Here is a 21,276-nt window from a genome sequence, read left to right as displayed (position 1 = left end):
ATCAAATCCCCTAAAGAGACTGGGTGCAGGGCAGCTCACGAATAAAACTCACAGGTCTAATTGTTCTGTCCCAACAGGTACTTCGTTGCTTTTTTAATGAAGTGTTTGTTGACTTTGGGTAAGCTCTTCATTGCTAGAGGCAGTCTATATGCACTAAAGCTGCAATCCCAACCATGTCTACTTAGAAGTAAGTTCCAGTGAATTCATTGGGCCTTACACTTTGGTAACTGGGGTTAGGATTGCACCCTTAATCCACTGTGAATCGTGAAAACCAATGGAACGCATTGTTGCCCCACTCCCAGCCAAATCCCCATTGCTTTCCTCCCACCACCACCGTACCCTGAAATTTTGTTAACTTATGTTGTTCTTTTCTAGAATAGAACACATTGTTCTTTTTCACACAAAAAGAATACACAGAAACAGAACTGAAAGCGTGCACAAACAGAACTGAAAACTGTCAAACACTAAATCATGTTTACTACAAACATTTAAACATAAATTAGCTTGAGCAAACATACACAGACGACCACTTTCTGAATAAAATAAATGTCTATGAAAGAAAATGTTGCCATGAAAAAATGACTTTTATGTGCTTAAGTGGCATTACACTGAGTGAAGGGGTAGTTCCTGCCATCCAGGACACAAAGAGCAAAATATCAACAGGGTGTCAAACTGTTCCTCCTTGATGCCTGAATGAAGGGTGACAAATTTCTACTGAAATCAACCTGCAATCATAACCCCACTTACCTGGGACTTAGTCCTGCTGAGGCTTACTTCTGAGTAGACACAGTTAGAACTGCAGTCATAGATGGCTTTGTGATAATGGGACGTTAGTCACTTCATTAACTTTGTCATTAAGATGCCACAAGATTATTTGCCATTTTTGCTGCAAAAGTCTAACAGGGCTACCCCTCTGGAAATTCATTAACTTTGAAGGAGAACGTAAAGAGAAGATAATTGATCTGTAAATGTCTGTTGGTGGCTGAATAAAAAAATATGTATATTTCAACATCAGCAGATGATGAAATGAAAAAAAGACTAGTGCAAAATAAACCCATTGCAGTGGGATGGAAAATACCAGATGAAAGAATGAATGAGTGTTGGAAAAGTTCTAGCTTTGACCTCTAAGCTGTCTGTGATATAGCCCATGGAAAGGAAGTCATGTGCAGTTAGGGTTTGGCTTTTGAAGTTTGTCAAAAACCAGGTTCTGGGTGAAAAGGCCAATGCCTATGATCTTCAACCAGTCTTTTCCCATGTGTAAACAGGTCAGTGTTCCGTCAAAGGGACTAAACCCAAAGCTTAAACCCAAATTTCAAATTAGACTGGGTTCTGGGCTGGATCTTAAGGTTGTACAACTGCCACCCTGGCCTACAGCAAGTTCTGAATGTGAGGAATGTCAAGCCTTGAACAACCATCTAGAAGAAGCAGTTCTATATTAGGGACCCTAAGACCTCCCAATCCATCTCTCGGTGGCATTCTAGGGAAGGGAAATATCATAACTACTATTCACTGCAGGTCCTGGAGGTATGAAAGCTTCCAGGTCAGATTAGCTTAAAGTAACAAAAAGAGCCTGCTCTGTGTTTTCCACATAGGAGATCACCCTTATCTCTGTCTCCTGCTAGCTGTGGCAGGAAGCTGGTCTGACAAACATAACTTGAAGCATGAACTCATCTGACGACCCTTGCTCCGCTCATTAGATTCCAGATTCATCTAGTACACTGCTTGCTTCATTTACATACACCTCTGCTGGTAGGATGACTCAAAGGAATTACTTTAAAAGAACTTCAAAGTATTGCAAAAATTGACAATTTAGGGAAACAAATTGATACCATGGGATTATACTACAGGTGGAGTAGAGACAGTCTTGCTATCATTTCTCTGTCAGGCGTATCAAACAGTCGCAATCAATACTCAGCCTTTTACAGTAACATCTTCATTAGCTGGTGCATTCAAATAGATCACTTTTGGCACCTCAACAGAGACACTCACATCTACTGACTCCAAACTGTAACATTTTGCAACTCTATTATTTTGTAGTGCCAAATTCTGGGTAAGGTATGCATATATTCTGGTCCTGAAGGGAGCCTTCGTACCCAGTTGAAGCTTGCTATAATCAGCTGCTACAGCACAGTTCACCTACTGGGAAGGCATAGAAATATTTATTTTTTATTCACTGTTATTGTATGGCCACCCAATAGAATAAAACACAATATAAAAAATATGATACAAAACAATAAAAGCAGCACCAAAGCCTGATATTTTGGGCAGATATGTGTGAAGTCCAGATTTAAAACACTAAGTTGTTAGAAAGCTCTGGGTGAAGAAAAGGATCTTGAGCTGAGGTTGCGAATACCGTAAAGAAGGTGCCATGCAATTCACTCTAAGGCTGCTGTTCAATAACTAGGGTGCCACCACCAAAAGGCCCTCTCCTGCCTGCCTCAATTCATTCGGCAGGTGCACTCAGCAGTGGTCCAATGAGGATCCAGCAGGTAGGCAATTTTTCATGTAACCTGTCTCAATTACCATTTTTTCGCTCCATAAGATGCTCCTGACAATAAGGTACACCTAGTTTTTAGAGGGGGAAAGCAAGCAAAAAAAAATTCTGTGCAGAGCATGTAAGCGGCTCTCGCTTTTCTTGCTTTAAAGCAAGCAAGGCGAGAGCCGCTTACATGGCTTTTGTCCTGCTTTGCGCAGCTCTCACTTTGCTTGCCCATCCCTCCTCCCGCCTCGCTGTAAAAGAGGAGGAGGAGGAGACACCGGGACAGGTAATTTGCTTGCTTTACAGCGAGGTGGGGGGAGAGATGGGCAAGGAAAGTGAGAGCTGCGCAAAGCGGGACAAAAGCCATGTAAGTGGCTCTCGCTTTGCTTGCTCCCTTCCGTCCCTCCTCCCGCTTTGCTGGGAAGCCAGAAGAGCCACTGCACAGCTCTCGCTCTTTCTCGGCTGTCAGCAGAGCAGCACAGCGCCTCTTGCTCTTCTGGCTTCCGAGGGAAGTGGGAGGAGGGACAGAAGAGAGCCCTTACACAGAGCCCCTTCCGTCCCTCATCCCACTTCACTGAGAAGCCAGCAGAGCTAGTCGAACCAGAGCCTATGCAACCACTCACCTTCTGTAATCAATAAAGTTATGGCCTAAATTCTGCCAAAAACCAAAACTAAAATCTGAGTGTGACTTTATTTAGGGGGGAGGTCTCTGGGTCTGAACATGCAAAATACATTTTTGCAAAACATGCACAAATGCCAAATAACAAATTGTCCAAGCAAACATATTTCTGCTAGGGCTGTAAAAAACAGTGATTTAACAAAAAATGCACAAAACTGACCCACTAATAGAAGGGGGAGATGAATGAAATTGTCCTTGCAGCTTACTTTCACTGAATCATTTTGCTGATTTATAAGCATATTTATTTGGGAACAAGTCCTGTTTAACTCAGTAGTAGCTAGACTCTAATCCTAGCCCCATTTACCTGGGATTAATCCCCACTGAATTCAATAGGATTTATCTCAGAGTAGACATGGTTAGGATTGTGCTGCTACTTCTGATTAGACATTCACAGGGCTGAACTGTTAATCTCTGCTTTCCCCTTCACACACACACCAAAAATAGCATGGGATGCATAATAAACCTTTGTGTTTGCTTTTTGAATAAAGCATCTGGGGTTTTGCAAGACTTTTCTTATTTTTAAAATGTAAATATGAAAAATTGTAGCATTTCAGATTTAAAAATAGAATTGCATACAATGGCACACTGCTAGTTAATATTTTTTTAGAAGCCTGCTTCAGTCACTGGTCTTTCTTTGGACAAGTATTCAACACTGTACCTCTTGAGTATAATGAGCTATTTAAACTACAGTTCATCCATATAATGAGCTACTTGAGGTACAATTCTTCCATTCTGTAAAAGCACCATATGTATTCAATTGCTGTCCAGTAAGATGGTAACCCATCACTCACACACCGCAGTAAGTGGCAAAGGAGGCAGATTTTTAAAAATGAATTTTCCAAAATTCCAAAAGTACCTAAGAGCTGGGCTTCCTGGCAAAAAGAAAAGGAAACATGGCAGGTGCTCTGATTCCATTTCCTACAAAAGAGTTTTAGCTCATTCACCAAGATACAGCCTAAAACCAAACAACTGGTTTCCAGGTGAATGAAACAGTTGAGAGATGGTCATTCTCTGTTTATTATACTTGTAATTTCCACATATTAAGGCAACATGTGGGAAAATATAACTCTGGTGTCTCCTAGCTCTCCACCTCCTCAAACCATACAATTTACCAAAGATCAAGGCAGGAAGCCTTTGGACCTCATAACACAGAGATCACATAGGATTCCATCTATGGTTATAGGAACCTGACAGCTCTGTCTCACTGAACTATGCCAGGGCTCAGTCTCAGAACACAGAAAGCAGGAAGAAATGAAACTGTCCCCTGAACAGCTATCTGGTGGAGGACTGAAAAGAAAATGAACATAAAAGATATAGTTCTTCATGCAGTGCATCATTTAATGAAATCTGCTGCCACAACATGTGGTAATGGTCAACTTAAATGACTTTAAAAGTGGGTTGTACCAATTCACTGAGGAGAAGCCTGTCAGGGGCCTCTGAAGTTCAAAGGCCATATGTTACTGTGGCAACTAGAACGGTAGATTTGATAGGTTCTTCATCTGATCAAGCAGGGCTCTTCTTAGAGTACACTTCACAGATAACTATAGTTACAGTCAAACCTTGGTTTTTGAACGTCCCAGCTGCCGAACGTTTAGGAAGCCAAATGCCCAAAACCTGGAAGTGAATGCTTCCATCTTTGAACGCACCTCAGAAGTCAAATGGCTTCTGAGGTGTGTTTCTCCATTTTTTCAGTGGATTTTGCTGCCAGCCCTTTGATCCTCGTTTTCTGAATGTTTCGGAAGTCAAACAGACTTCCAGAACAGATTACCGTATGTTTGAAAACCGGTACTATAATCTGCATATATAGGAGATTAAGAAAAAATACTTCTAGATAGGTGACGTTTTCCTCAGGCAGCTGAACTCCATCATTGTTTTTCTAGCAATTAAGCACACTGCTTACATTCCACAACTGAATTCCACATTTATTCAAGGGAAATTCAAGGGCATAATATTTTTAAAGGATAATGATACGCTACGTGGACTGCAGAGTATACATTACGCTTTTCTGAAGTGGTGCTTCGACATGATATATCCATTAGTTTTCTAACTCTACTAATTGTAGATTCTATCATACTGAAGTGATTATGAGAGCCAATTTTAATAATATCTTCCCCCTTTTATGCATAATAAGCAATTTTAGAAGTCATTAATAACTTGTGAATAAAGTGAAATGAAGCCCATAAACATTAAAAAAGAGTCACTACTGGGCAAAGGACTAAAAATAGTTCCAAGCCACTGGATGTCACAAAGGATTGGTAATGAAATAGAAACCCACTTTTATAGGATCTGGCCAGCTGAACTAAAAGCAATTACAGCTTGACAGCTTGCTAGGTACATAATGAAATGCTGGATTTTTACGGGCAGGTGTCAGCATTAGAAAAACTGTCAGTTCGGCACAAATTGGTACCCTGGATGGCAGTCTCATTATCGAGAGATAGGAGAGCATGGCCAGGGTGCTGCTAGTGATGAAAACTGCTCACACATTCATTTTAACATGCAGGTTTGATTTTTCCCTTTAGGATCTCTAACAGGAGGTAGAGATGACCGTGATGAGAGATCATTCCCTGTGAAGGAGAGGCTACTGTTGACTCAAGTTATCTTTGTATAGCTCTTTGTATAGCTGCTGCAGCCAGCTCAAGAGTTTCTCATCCTTAAGCAGACAGAATCATAATGTGCACCCAGCACCCTTGTTCGCATGTGAAGCCAAGCCAAATCATAGATTCACACAACTGAGCAAATGTTTGGGCTTCTGGAGAACAGACTGCTGCTCCTTTGCTCCTCCCTGGCCATTTGGATGCAGTGCTCTGCTAGGCCATAGTTTGCCTTAGGGCAGCCATAGGCAAACTCGGCCCTCCCGATGTTTTGGGACTACAATTTCCATCATCCCTAGCTAATAGGACCAGTGGTCAAGGATGATGTAGTCCCAAAACATCGGGCGGGCCGAGTTTGCCTATGCTTGCCTTAGTGTGTCATCTGAACCTGGGTACTTGATTTGCCTCTCTCCCAGACAAACCACAAGCTGTAACAACAAGGGTTGTCCCTATGGTTTACAGGTCATGTGAATGGAGGGGATAACCCATCAATCCAGGTTTGGCCAACACACTAAGCCAATCCATAGCTTAGCAAGATGACCATGGAGGAGCAAAGCAGCTTCTGTCTTCTCTCAGGAAGTCTGCGTGTTTGATCATTAGCACTAAGCTGTGCTTTGGCTTAGCACTGCAAGCAAACCAGATTAATATACAGGTTACCTCTGGTTAAGAACGTAATTCGTTCTGGAGGTCCATTCTTAACCTGAAAATGTTCTTAACCTGAGGTACCACTTTAGCTAATGGGGCCTTCCGCTGCTGCCGCACCGCCACTGCATGATTTCTGTTCTCATCCTGAAGCAAACTTCTTAACCCGAGGTACTATTTCTGGGTTAGCAGAGTCTGTAACCTGAAGCGTCTGTAACCTGAGATACCACTGTATGCTGGTATCAGTCCTAGACTTGCCCCCCACTGCTAGGACTGAGTTGTCCTCCTAAATCTCTATTGTCTGCTCTGACTTGGAGTTCATCTCCAGAGTCTTAGGCACAGGCCTTTCCCATAACCTGCTTTCTTTGCTTAGGCATTTGTAGTTTGCTAGTTGTCAATACTATGTAAGATGACATAACGGTTCTGTAGTTTTAACCAGTTGGCTTAGTCATATATTTATCTGCTCTCATTTTTATATTATTACGCTTATGCTATTTTTAAACGGAGTTACTGTGCCATGCCCTGGAGTCACTTACAGTAAATTGTGGCCTAGCAATATTTTAAAGAAATAAAGAAATTACTTGCTACCTGTTCTGTTTAACAGGATATGACAGCGATTGAAGCTAGGACTTTTTGCAAGCAATGCATTTGCTCTGCCCCTGAGCTATCTGTGATCCATCTCCTAAGAAGTAAATGCCAAAAACACTAGCCAGGCCAAAACAAAAACAAAAGCATGAAAGGTAGTGGTACAGCATTTCTGATTCAGCTTCCACCTCTCCACACACTTTGGATGCATGCCAGGAGGCAGTAAGATGGTGGAAAGGGCTTTGGGGGGGCATTCCAACTTGGCACACTCCAGGGCCCTCTCAGCCTCTCTCCCCCACTTCCATAGTTCCAGCACTTTTCAAGTAGGGAAGGGGTGAGAGATTGACAGCATCTCTAAGATGGTCTTGACTCGTAAGCCACCAACTGCCAAACACTATTCTAGGGTATTGTGCAGACTAGATAGGACAATCACATGTTTCTCGATAGTCCTGTCTTAAAGCAGTCCAAACAACAACCCAGATGATTGAATAAATGAGCAGTGTGGTTTTCACATCAACGTGAGATGATTCAAACTGATGCTAATAATAATGGCCCACGGTACAACCATCAGATGACTAACTACTGTTGCTGGTAAAAATCTGTTATGATATTTAGCATCTGTATCCTTAACCCACAGGAGAAATACTATTTACCAATACAGAGCAGACAAATTCCACCAAGAAGCAAAAGAAGAAGCCAGCAAATTAAAACTCCCTGAGGACAATAGGCACAGTTCTACATAACCAACCAACAACGAACATCAGTCTTTACTCTACGAAGCTCTACACTTTGTGCCACACACTCCCTTGTCAAGAGCCAGTCAGTTGCAGTGCAGCAATTTTAAAAAAAAAACACTGTGTCAGTGAATTTAACCCTATTCAAAGAAACCAAAGCAGAGCAGGCCTAGTGATCCCAGCAACTTTTCCCAGTAGGTCTTGCCCGAATGAGGCAGTTGTGAGGACTGAAGGTTCCCAACTTCCCCCACCTGCTTAGTCCACTCCTTTCCCCACGTAGTCATAGACTGTGTCTGCACACAATCTCCCCTCTGTTCTTTTCATTTCTCTGTGTGTTCTAGGATACCAGGGGGGAGGGGAGCTGGTCACAGCAGAAGAGGGAGACTCCCTGGATTCTTCAGCAGCCTGCCTCACCACTGCCTCTTGGCCCCCCTCCTTTCCAGCCTCCTCTTCTGCCTCTGGTTCTGGACTTCTTCTGCCACAGCCTCTTCCTGCTCACTAAACCCTGTTTCCCCTTCAGCTTCTGACACCTCCTCCCAGTCGTCTCCCTTTTCTCCCTCAAACCACTCATCACCAGTTCCCTAGCTCTGAGCCTTCTTCCCCTGGGGGTTCATGTGGAGGTTCCCAGCTGGTGCCTTCCATCACTCCTCTGCATCCAGCCAGTCCATGACAACCCTTTTTGTGCTGGCAAGTGGAAATAGAGTTCTACACACAATCACCATTCCAAGCAAGTTTCAGTTTGATTTATGCCTGTGACAATTTCTCATAGTAGCTGACTGTAGAACCTGAGATTGGCGCCTTTAGGGGAAACCAAGGAATGGTATTTGGGACTGCTTGAAAACAATAAATTTTCTCTATTATTTTGTGGAGAATTGTGGACCATGCATGTCTGTTCTTGTAACTTGCATTTTCTAATTGTGTACATCTTGAAACAAGACCCGCCTGGCCAGTCCGATGACCACAAAGATGCAGAGGATGCCAGTGGCATTTGATGGGCTAGAGTTGGAAAAAAATTCTCCATTTTCAGCTCAATTCCAGCATAATCCAAATTCTCTCTTTATGAACAAATAACTATCGGTGTTTTAGTGCCTTGGCAATTAATTGGATGAAATGTGACAGCAGAGACTTGCTTCATGTACTGACCATTTGCCTCTGACCGCTAAGTATAGTATTTCAGAATACTATCAATCTAATTAATTGAAAGGCTGAACAGCACCCTGTAGACACCTTTGGCCTTCTTTATGAAGTAGACAACCTGGAGCCCTTACTTATAGCACATTTATTTTGTAGCAGCAGCAGCATGCATGCCTCCTGTTTTGATTCATGTTGGTTCCCACTCTTGAGCTCCCCTGGAAACTCCACTTTATTAATGCCATAAATCTCCATATACAGAGCAACCTATTTATTACCACAGAATGTAACTGTCTTACAACACCATGAAATGTTGATTTCCTCTAAGTTCAGACTGAAGCTATAAATTCACCTCCATCATTATAAAGATCGGGCTAGGTTTACTGTTATGTCTTCTAGAGTGTCCTCCTATATTGGTCCTCGAGTTATGAGGGATTCATATGATCTCCAGCAAACTCACACTGACAATAGGAATGCTTGAAGGCATCGTGAGCTTTAGATAGATTTCCTAAACCAGGGTTGTGGGGACCTCTAGATATCATTCCTCTTTGTCAGTGACGTTCTTTTCACCACCACTGGTGCTGAGGACCACACAGGTAGGGGAAAGGAAGGAAGCACGAGAATTTCAGGCTTGGCCTTAAGGGAAGTCATTGCATTAGAAGATTTATCTGTCTGATAGATTTGTATTCTGATACTTCAACTCTTTGTGTTCCCAGGTCAGCAAACAATAAAAACAACAACAGTAAAAAATCTAAAAAATACAATAATTAATTACAATAAAAACAACCGAAAAAACTCTCTACAACAAATATAAATCCTGCTGCTCTGTTTTTTGTTTTTGTTTAGGTTGTTTTTAACTGACAGAGATGGTAAAAGTAGCAAATCCCAGAGAGAATGAAGACATTTTAACTAGGCATCTAAAAGACATCAGCATAAGTACCAGCAGGTTAGCTGGGGAAAGTATTCCAAAGGCAGAGGCCACCACTGAAAAGGCATTGTCTCTCTATTTTTCTGTTTCTCTTTATCTCATAGCAATTGGTCACCTTAGGAGAGTTTCAGGGATCGAGTAGATGTGATGTTAAATATGTATTTGCATTTAAAATCCATATTTTAAAATAAAAATACAGTTAGAAACTGTATGTAAAGGATAATTATTTAGATCACAGTAGGTAGGGAGTAGGTACAGGTTTCCTCCCCAGCTGTAATCCTGAAAAAGTTGGGGGGGGGGTTGAAGCTACAATTTGGATTGGGTACAAATCACCCAGTGGCACTGGTGGGATTTCCTCCTGAGGCAAGTAGCAGCTTCAGCTTTAGAGATGCAAATTTTGTCAGAACTGAAGCATTGAGAGGGATGGGTTAAACTCCCCTTCTTATCTGCTGCTGTCCTGGTATCAGCCCTTGCTGCCTACTCCAGCAGGTGCTGGTTGCCTTTTAAAGTATGTATGCTAAATGCAAGGACCCATTGAGGGGTCACGTCTCATTTGATCATCGGATGGAGATCTCAGTGACTGGGTGAATCGCGGAGTTCATCCCCGTGATTCTTGAGCAATCAAAACACACATAAAACTGGATGTTTTGATAGCAAAGTTGTTATTTTATGTATTTGACAAGAAACTGATTAATATATGCTATAAGGAAGCAAATTCAAATTGAATGTTTTAGAAACAGTTAAAACAAAAAACTTTTGTTAGCTTAAATGGTATCTTTATTACTAAAGAACGTACAAAACTCAACTGTTGTTAGCTGTTGGATAATTTCGAAGCTCAGTGAGCTGTACAGATTCATACTAATCTTCAATCCAGACTTTTCCCTAGCCATCTAGCCTTCCATTAATAAGTGTAGCCTAAGGTGGGGAACTTATAGCCATACAAATGTTAATAGACTCCATCTCCCATTATCCCTTGGCAATGCTGGCTGAGACTGATGGGAGTTGGAGTCCCATAAAGGATTTTAAAATACTTGAAAGTTGAGGCAAAGGCATATTTTAAACTAAATTCTTTCAACGTCCATTGTTGTTTTTTGTAAGTTATGCTCATGGTCACATGACCAAAGAATCCATCATATTTTGCCTTTCCAGAATTTTTGAAATCCCTGTAGTAGGAAACCCTGCAAGAAATTACAGAAATGAGAGGCTTCATCCATCAAGGAGCAGAAGCATCTATACTCATCAACATGGCATTGTCTAGGGAAGAGTAAGATGTTTTCTATGTTTTGACAAGAGCAGATGTGAGAATAGGCACACAAGATTACAAGGGCCTTGGGGCTTCAGACTGAACCTCCCGGTGTTACTAGGGCTTTGGGGATAACCAAATAAATGTTCTCTTTCACAGCAAAGACACAACTAAATGCATCTGTTTTAAAAAAAGGGAAAGACATGATCATGTATATTTTAAAATATTTGTTTTTTCTCCCTATTCTGCATCATATAACCTCTCAGTCATCTTCCAACAGGTAACCTTGACTATTTCCTTTTACCATATTTTTTGCTCTATAAGACTCTCTTTTTCCCTCCTAAAAAGTAAGGGGAAATGTGTGTGCGTCTTATGGAGCAAATGCAGGCTGCACAGCTATCCCAGAAGCCAGAACAGCAAGAGGGATTGCTGCTTTCACTGTGCAGTGATCCCTCTTGCTGTTTAGGCTTCTGAGATTCAGAATTTTTTTTTCTTGTTTTCCTCCTCCAAAAACTAGGTGCATCTTGTGGTCTAGTGCATCTTATAGAGCGAAAAATATGGTAAGCTCTTTTAAATTTGTTGGCTTCAGAATCATGTAGGCTTGTATGTTTACTCAGAAGTCAGCCCCGTTCAATGTGGCTTACTCACTAGTAAATGCATTTAGGAATGCATTCTGCTTTTACCATGCCAAATCTCTAATTTTTTGCCCATGAAGGGCATCCCAGTCTCCATTCATATACAGCATCCAGTGTGTTGGCTGGGGCTGATGGGCGTTATAGTCCAAAGCATATGGAAGGCATCAGGTTAGAAAGGGCTTATAAACACACATCCAGAGAAAGTTTCTTCCACTATTATTTCCTGTGATATTTCTGTGAAAAGTGGGCCATTTTCAGGGTCATAAGAAACATTTGCTTTGTACTTTTGCTAGCATACAGGACAGGGAGAACAATATGTACTGAAAATAATAATTACAAACTTTGGTTCAATAAAAGCACACTCAAATCCACCCTCTATGTTGCAGGATCAGAAAATGCTACTGGCAGGAGAAAATGAGTATATTCAAAGGTATCTAGCAATGAAAGAGGATCTATATAAATTGATATAGAAAACAGTTTCAACACAATCACTTAACTCAATGTTAAAGTCAAGAAGACTGCAACTAGCTGTCAAAAGTATTTCTAAATTATATTTTGTCACTTTCTGGACAGGGCACTTGGTTCCCCTCTTTAATTTAAAGATAAGAGAAAATCTTCAGGTTTGATTTTTTTTTAAAGGGTTTGCAGCTTAATGTAATCAGATCTTGTTTGGAATTATTGCCAATGTCAAGATTTCCAACTTTGTAAATAAATACAGTGGTTTAATCCATATATACAAGATAGGGCTATTGCCTCTTATTTGTTTTTTGAGCAGTGCAGTGGTGTCTTCATCATTATCATCTGAAGCCTTGCATGCAATGGACATATCAAGTTGTGTGCACTTCCACTGGCTCTATGCACCAGGGGTGTCTGGTGCCCAATTGAGTCTAGTGGGGTGGAAGGCAGATAAGCCAATAGTAGGTGGAGTGTTAGGGGAGGGGTAGTACCTCTGCTGGGGGACATGTCGTGCTGCTTCTGGGGTAGTTTGTCCATCTTTGGTCCTCACGCTGTACTCAGCTCTCACCATGTGCTCCCAGAAGCTGTCAGTATGTGACAATGGCCACACCCCAGGAAATAGTTTTGACTGGCTGGCTAAACCAGGTGAGGAGAGCTGATGGGTCTCAAACCCTTGGTGAGTTAAGGACTTCCCCTGCATGCAAAGACACGACCCAGCAGATTGAGCGGACTAGACCAATAGTGGATCCAATGGTCAAGAAGGCAGTTTCTGCACATGTTGTAGAGGGACGTGAGGGGCAGATGAGGCTCATCAACCTGGGAAGGTAACCTATCTAGGAGAAGGAAAACTCTAATCCTAAATCTCCTCTGCCTTGTGGGATATTTTAGGGAGAATAAAAGGCTAAGGAATAACCCTACACAAATCTGGGGTAGAATCCCTAAGATGGTTGGCTGGTGCCTTGTACACCTCCTTCTGGCAACTCCTGCAGCCCAGCTGGTGCCAAATGTATTGCTCTGCTTCCTTTTGGACCACATCAACAAAGCTGAGAGAGAAGTCTTCTTGTCTGGGGAGCCCAGGACCTCCATACACACTGCCCAGGCCTGCCACCTAGGCAGGTCACTTCAGTGCTCCTAACTCAGTGGTTTGACTTCACCCCCAGAGATGTACTCCATTGTCTCTGGTCATATCCAACAAGCCTCTTCTTATAAATGCCCATGGTATTTGGTTTTTCTTTTGCAGTATTCACAGCCATCTAAAAAATGCAATGTTCTCCTGTCCTTCCCCACCCCAATGTCCAAATTGGAAAGGAGATATTCTTTGGCAGTATATTAGAAATCATAACTATAGCACCATATGAGGGGGCGGGGAACCTAATAGCCTAGCCAAAATCTTCTCCTACTCAAAAGGGCTTTATTTTCTACAGCTGTGTGTAGGCTATTGCTGAGTAAGACATAATGATGACCATTGCATTTGCCTACACACCATCACTGAGCATTCTCTATCAAATTTGTTGTAAGTAAAGTATTTAAGGCTATCTTGAGCTTGAAAGCTGCTATATAACGTGAAACTCTATTATTCTCTCCTGATAGCATATCAAGCATAACACCATTTCCATGCAGTTTAAGAAGCAATTTAAAAATCCCAAGACAGTGTTCTGTGCACTAAGATTTCACAGGCGTCTCTCTTCCTGCTACAAACCACATCAAATTAGAAGCTAGTGGTTGAATTCATATTGCCAAAGAGAACATCCGTGGAATGACAGGGCATTTGCATTAAAATTGCTTTAGAAAGTAACTAAACTACATACTGACTGGAAAACATATATTCATTCCCACACCTTGAAATTCCCGAATAGTAGTCAGTTGAGGGAATATCATTCAGAAGCTTTAGCACTGCATGTTTACAAGGCAACTTCCAGCTGTTTAGAGCATCTCTAGATGCTGGATAAATCCTATCATGACAGATGTATCATTTTATCCATTATCTAACCAATCCTTCTACAAAACCTGCATGGCAGTAAATCTCACTGAAATCAACAGGATTGCATGGTGTGGATTGTAGTCACAGTGTTCTAAACTGCTCATTCTGAAGTAAGAAGAAAGCTTTATATTCTTGCAAATAATGTTATCGTTTTACATACTTCTGCTTTACATTGCCGTCACGATGGTAAAGTGGGCTTATGTCATCTTTGCCAGTATAAACAGTGGAGTAATGAGTAGGTGTTAGGAAAAAAATATTTTATCTCTGCATGGCACTAGTTAAATTGTTGCTGGAATAATACATTCTGTATTAGCAAGCACAGTTTGAAAAATAATGTTGGAATATGGGGCTGAGGGGAAAAAACAGCTGCATGAATAAAATGTTGAAGGGGGAAGAAGGCTTGTGCTGAGAGAATGAAGGAGCTTGGTATTTTTAAATGCTGTTAAATATTGTTAAGTGAACTTACTGGGTAATGCTGAAAAACATAGGAAGGTGCCTTTTACTGTTACTGCATCTTGCACAGTCTTTTTCACACTGACTGGAAGTGGTTTACAGGGTTCCAGAAAGTGGCCTTTGCCAGCACTCCCTGGAAATGCTAGGTATTTGGAATTGGAATTGGAATAAGTTGGAATTTTCTGTGTGCGAACCATGTGCTTGTCTACTACAAATACTGTGTGTGAACCATGTGCTTGTCCAGCAAATACTGGACTGGGAATGTTATGCTTGCTGTTAAACAAGGAATTCACCCAGGATAGGCTTAAGAGCTTCCCATAATCCAATATCAACTTCAATGTGCTTCATTTAGAATGCTACAGTCACATGGATGTAGTCATGCTACTGTGAATAGGATATGCCCAGGCAAGCATTCTGCAAGTGGTTAAGAGCCTGAGCTACAAACCAGGAAATCCCTGGTTAATTCTCACCTCAGCTATAAATTCACTTGGTGGGAGATCCGGCATGCACATGAAGCTCCTGAGCTTGTGCAATCTAGGGAAAGCATCCTGAAACACAGCCATCAATGTGAGGAACATGTTCACTGAGAGATCTCGGAGTACACTGGACCCAGCCTTTGATCAAACTGACAAAAACTTCATTGCAAGCTTACATAGGGAGCAGTGTTTTATTTCTTTTCATTGATAAGTTGTTGAAATGAAAATATTGAGCGTCTCCAAATCAGAATCTTCATAAATGATTGTGCAGTTTAAATTTCCAACAGCTGAATGAAATTAAAGATCTGATAGCCAAACAACTTTTATCTGACATTCATTTACTATGCTGGAAAGCTCAATCGCTGCTGTGCTCAAGGATTTATGAAGGAAATCTTAATTATTGTCTGTAAATGTAAGAAACAAGCTTACCACATAAAACATTCCTGAGGAGTGATGAAATTGATATAAATTCCACAATAATGTCAGTGTCTCGTGAGTAATGCCCCCTATTCCAGGCAACTCTTTGTAACATTATAATGAAGCTACCCACAATATCGTTGCAGCAAAGCATACTTTTTATCTTCATAAAAACAGTCCACCTTCTAAATCTGTCTGAACATTATCAGGCCCATCGCCAGGAGTCAGCACCATAGGGCTCCCAGGAGGACCCACTGCTTGAACCACACAAGCCCTGTGGTCCTTTCAGTACTCGACAAAAGAAAACTAGCAGCCATCCATCAGAGCAAAGAAGAGCGTGCTGAATCAGGCCAAAGTCTTGTCTAGTCCAGCTTCCTGTTTTTTCACTGTGGCAACCAGATGCCTATGGGAAGCCTGACAGCAAGACCTGACAGCAACAGCACTGGAGCCAGGAAGTCATGGGCGCTGCCTGTCACTTTAATTCCCCCATTATGACTCTGGGAATTAATGTAGCATTGTTACACCATGGCACTGTTTTGGTGCCCCAGAGGCATTGTGGGGGAATTAAAATGGCAGGTGCTATCAGCAGCACTTGCTAGCTACACTACCTTTTCACTACTGTGCCTTCTGTTGCCTGCCTTGAGGGATGTTTACCATCATGAAGGGGCCCCATCAAGTCTCCAGTTAGAAATATCTATGCCTTTATTTATCACTACTGATGCAGCATTTGAACAAGAATTACAACATACCCATGCCCTTCTGTATTTTCAATACAGAAAATGCCATTTAAAAAACAACAACAAAAAACCAAACACTTTAATAGTTTACATTACCGTTTACTCTGTGTTCTGGACTTTAGCCAAAGCAAGTAAGGTCACCCCATTCTACTGAATCTGAGTCTAGGAATGATAATCCCATGGTATCCACCCACTGCCCCCCCCCCGTGGGAAAACTACCATGGAAAAAGAATCGCACTGAAGTGCAAAAACCACACTGATGAAAGCAGAAGACTTTTCCTGCTTGGGCAGCAGAGCAAAGAACACTTTAAAAATGTTTCTGCTCTGTATCCACAGGTCAGACAATCAATACATCCAGCAGTTACTTGATGCTTATAACATAACAGGAAAAGGTGTGTGCAGTGTATTTCATGCATCATAATGTACATAATTCTTCCTCTCTCTGTAAGAGGCCCTATGTTTCTTTTCCAGTTCTCCTTACATGCATATCTTTCTCAGATCCCTGAAAGTTTTTCCATTCTGAGGCAGTATTTTTCAGGGTCATTCCTCCTCCAGTATTCCCACACAGTGAGAAAACAATACGTCACAACCAAGACTTTGTTTTGTAACAGAGCAAAGGTTTTTTATAAAGTGAATCTCTTAATAATGTACAAACATGACTCCCAGAATTCTGACAAGGAAAGGGGGTACAAGGAAGGTTTCTGTCTTTGGTGGATATTGCTGAGCTGGTTTTGTTTCCATTCTTTGCTTACAGTGAAACATTTTGCTCCTAAAGGGCCAGGCTTCTCTTCAACAAACTTTCTGGGGGCATGTGGACAGATGTGTAATGTTGTCTTTCTTTTGAATTGTGATTTTGCATTGAAAGGAAACTTCCCCCCCCCCCACACAGTGAGGGTGCTGGGGGGGTGGGGGGGACTGTGTACCCACTGCCAAACATCTCCTTACATAGTGAAAAGGGAACTCCACAAAAATTCAACACAGCCTATTGTACTTCATTTCCACTTTTCTTGGGAATACTTCATTCCTACTCAATTTAGAGATCTTTAAATTTGGAGAATTTGAGACTCCCTGTTTAGTTTTGTAATCTTTTCAGTTAAAGGAGCCCGTGTCCTTATAAACCAAGCACACATTGTCCCGGAAATACTGTCGGCAAATTGCATTTGTTGCTCTGTCCCACCAACAGGGATCTATATGAGAACAATAAAACATGAAAACAATAAACCCAGGTTCCAGGTGTGCATACTTCTTCTTTTTTGTTTCCCAGTTCAAGAGCATTTTAATGCAGCAAACAAATGAGTGAAAGAGAAGAAAGGTTGGGTGCAGTGAATGTTCTATTGTGTACCACATTTTATTTAAAAAAAAATGATTCGTCACTTTCAGTACTTTGGTTATGTTTTCAGATAATAAGCCACCCACGCAAGCTGCCATATTAATTGAATTGCCCTTATAAACAAAGCAGTGTCATGGGGAGTGCCTTTCAAGAGGAGAAAGGCTTTCTCCCCCAACATAAACCTGACAGAACAGTATAATTACTGAAGCTAAACTAATATCCATATCTGCTCGGCTTCTGTGTTAAAAGATAAGAGCAAACCAGAGATTAGGGAATGAGATCCCAAAAGGAAAGCTGGTTAACAGGAAGGAAAAAAACCCTAGACCCTTCTGAAAAGGTTTTGCTGTTTTTAAAGATGCAGGCAATGCCAGTTGTCAGAAAATGGTCTGGAGACACCTGGTGTAATTCAAAGTGGATCTGGCCCTGCAAGCTGCCTGCATAGGAAACATGATGTTAGTGGGGGGGATTTAAAAAGCAGTATCCGTATCATACATTTATATCCCTTTTATTCCACTTTTAACTGTCATGACTTTCAGGCCAACAAATCCTCCTGGGAACTGTATTTATCACAGAGGTACTGCTCCAAACACCCCCCCAAAATTAAAGTTCCCATGGTTCTTGAAAGGAGTAGGAGGAGCCATGACTGTGAAAGTGACATAAAAGTAATTTAAATATATGGAATGGATGTGGAAATAGAGCATGGTACAAGTGTAATAAATAAATGTAAAAAGGTAGATGACAGAGTAAAATACACCACTGCCTTAGACCACAATCACACCATACATTTAAAGCACACTTCAAAAACGATTTGCTATCCCCCAAGAATTCTGGGAGCTGTCGTTTCTTAACGGTGCTGAGACCTGTTAAGAGACCCCTATTCCCCTCCCAGAGCTACAAATAACAGAGAATTTGACCATCAATTCCTCTTCACAGGGAACTCTAGGAATTGTAACTGTCGGAGGAGAATAGGAGTCTCCTAACAACTCTCAGCACCCTTTAGAAACTGCAGCTTCCAGGATTTGGGGGGTGAGAGCCAGAAGTGCTCACAAAGGAGTCGTGGTGCTTTAAATATATGGTGTGAATGTGGCCTTACTTCCATTCACTGTGACAAAGATTATTTAGGAAAGGGCATAGTTCTTTTTTAGCATGTAAAAAGCCCACATTCAATCCTTGGCATCTCCAGGCAGGGCAATGCATGCCCCCTGTCTGAAGTCCTGGAGAGTTATGTTGCCGGTTAGTGCAGATGATACTGAGGTAGATGGACCAAGGGTCTGACTCAGTATAAGGCAGCTTCCGGTATGCATATATTATTTTTATTATTTTGTTTCTTTCTCTAGGAGAAGCTCGAGAGAGAGAGGGAGAGAGAGACAAAGAGATGGCCAAATTGACTGAGTCAATGAGTGAGTACAAATAGGAAGTTCAACTTCTTGGCTTTTTCTGCCTATTATTATTATTATTATTATTATTATTATTATTATTATTTAGAAAAGATTCCTTCCTGCAGGCAGTCTTCATCCAGGTTCTACTTCACTCTCACTTCCATTAAATGAATCAAGCCTGCCCTCACCAAGGCTGGCGTCCTGCTCTCAGTTATATGTGTGCTGTGACTAAATTCTAAAATGATAAAAAGTTCTGGAGTTCAAAGATATGTGGGAGTCACATCTCCTCATCCAAAATGGAGGCAGACCGGCTGTAGCTACAAAATAGTTAGCAGTGAAGTCACTCTGACACATTCACAGAATACCTACCAGTATCTGTACTGGGGATGCAACATTGTGCAATCAAATATGATGGGATTCCCCTTCCTCTCCTCACCAAGCAGTCTCTGTGCACCCCATATCTTCTCAGGAGTGGGTGCACAGGGATTTCAGGGGGAGTCCTGCTTCATCAAGTGGAAGTCCATTGTGCAATTGGAACACCACAATTGGATATCATCACTGTAATGAATCTGCAATACCAGAGCAAAACAGTCACAATACATGTTCTGGGACTTCTTCTTTTTTCTGGGACCTGGTTCAAATTCACTATAAATGACTTTGGTTTATGTAATTTTTTATTACTTTAATGCATGTGTCATTCTAAGGATGGGGAAGAAATTCCATTCAAGTCTCATTTGAAGGCAAACCTATCAAATTCACACTTGCTGAAGCAGTATGTGAACTGAAACACATCTAACTTTCAAGATTCACACCTACCTGAATTTTGTTGTTCAGTTCTCCAACCAAACAGTATTTACAAAAAATGCATAATTAGGGAGAGGAGTGCATAAAAGTGATTATATTGGTGTAAATAACACAAAAATGCATTATATTAGGGGAGGGTGCTTGCAAAAATGTGTACTTTAGTTAAAACGGCATATTAAAATGTGTTTGAGAAATTCACACTAAAGGATGCTGATTATTTTCATAAGGATTTTTCGCAAATTGCTGCAAAATGTAGAGAACTGAGAAACAAAGAGAGCTGAAATTGACAGATTATTCCAACCCTTTTCACCACACTGCAGTGAAACACAGAGCTGTTAACGTCACAGACAAAAAAAAAAAAAGATGTTTCACAGTTGCTGGATGCCTTAGTGAGAACTTCTTTTTTGTCTTCATTCCATCCTGAAAATTTCAGGATGACTGATAGAACTCACAGAGCTGTGTGTCTCTATTGTATGAAACAAGAAGAGCAAAATCTCAAATGAGGAGTGTTTTGAATTAAGTTAAAGCCAATTTGCAATGACAGGGGATGTGTGAGAGAACTATGGAATGACTGAAGCTAGACAAGCATTCATATCATTCATATCAGCAAGGTGCTGCTTGAAAGATAGCAACACAGGCAAAAAGAGGGAAACAGATCCCAAAGACAGGACTTAACAAAGGTTTTTTTGTTTTTCTTTGCAAGGCAAGAGCAGTCCTAAAACCACTTAAGCCATTGAAGCTGCACAGAAGTTAATGCAGCTCCACTGATGCACACAGTCTCAGAATCACTCTCTAAATTGTGGCATTTAGAAGGTAATTCAGTTGAAACATTAGCTTTTGCCTGAACACGTTGAGCTCTTGCTTTCAGCATGTTATGTTCAAGCTGTTAACTTCTCTTTGGAACTGAGCTAGAACACAGAGTGATTTTTAACAATCATTTTTACTCCTTACAAAAAACACCCTCCCCCTCTTGAAGATCCCCCCCCCCCGAAAGGCTGTAAAGAGTGGGGAGGAAAGTAGTCACAGCATGGCAGCCCTTCCCCACAATCACCATTCAGAGTGAAGCAAAGCTGTTCCTTTATTCTGAATTGACTTTGCAACGTCACCATGCAACCAAATCTGACAAGCTGAGTCTATGTGGTGCCACAGCAAACTTTCATGCAATATTCTGAATGTATTACAATTTTGCCGACTTTATTACTTTTACAGGGACATCGAAAATATTGGATTTTGGTCACAGAAGATAAATGAAGCAAGACAAATTATATGGTACTTTGGTGAAAGTTTCAGGGAGGAATGATTTTGAAAGAAGCCTTTTTGATATGCAGAACAGCTGCTCACTGTGGATTAGTGCAGAAGTATAATCATTATACAAGCTCTGACTCGGAGAGAATATGAGCTGAAAGATACTCGTGAATCGATAGCAGCAAAAAATTTCCTCATAAGAACTGGTGACTAAAGAGCAGTTTTCCCACTGAACTTTAAATACATATAGAAAACTTGTCTGCATGATTTAATACTTCTGCCAATAGCAAACAAGCATCACTGCAATTTATTACAGATTTTATAAAAATGATATACCATATTCACTTTAAT

The 21,276-nt window shown here is 41.2% G+C and overlaps 1 protein-coding gene across 3 annotated transcripts in view; it reads left to right on the top strand.

Moving 5' to 3' along the window:
- The window catches only part of KCNJ6 (potassium inwardly rectifying channel subfamily J member 6), a 104,316-nt gene that overhangs the window by 21,268 nt on the left and 61,772 nt on the right, over positions 1 to 21,276 (top strand). Inside the window, exon 2 of one of the 3 annotated variants that reach the window (XM_081859902.1) lies at positions 18,835 to 18,901. The exons of 1 other annotated variant lie outside the window; for it this stretch is intronic. Coding sequence is in view for 1 of the 2 variants with exons in the window: in XM_081859900.1 (XP_081716026.1) it covers positions 18,873 to 18,897 (25 nt within the window). In the remaining variant the exon portion in view is untranslated. The remainder of the gene's footprint in view (positions 1 to 18,834; positions 18,902 to 21,276) is intronic. One more of the 3 variants, XM_081859900.1, reaches the window with a different exon arrangement.

This window comes from Podarcis erhardii (genome assembly GCF_964252035.2).
Source record: "Podarcis erhardii genome assembly, chromosome: 4".
Lineage (NCBI taxonomy): Eukaryota > Metazoa > Chordata > Lepidosauria > Squamata > Lacertidae > Podarcis > Podarcis erhardii.
Note: the sequence above shows the minus strand (reverse complement) of the source record. Positions and strands in the feature narration are given on the sequence as shown.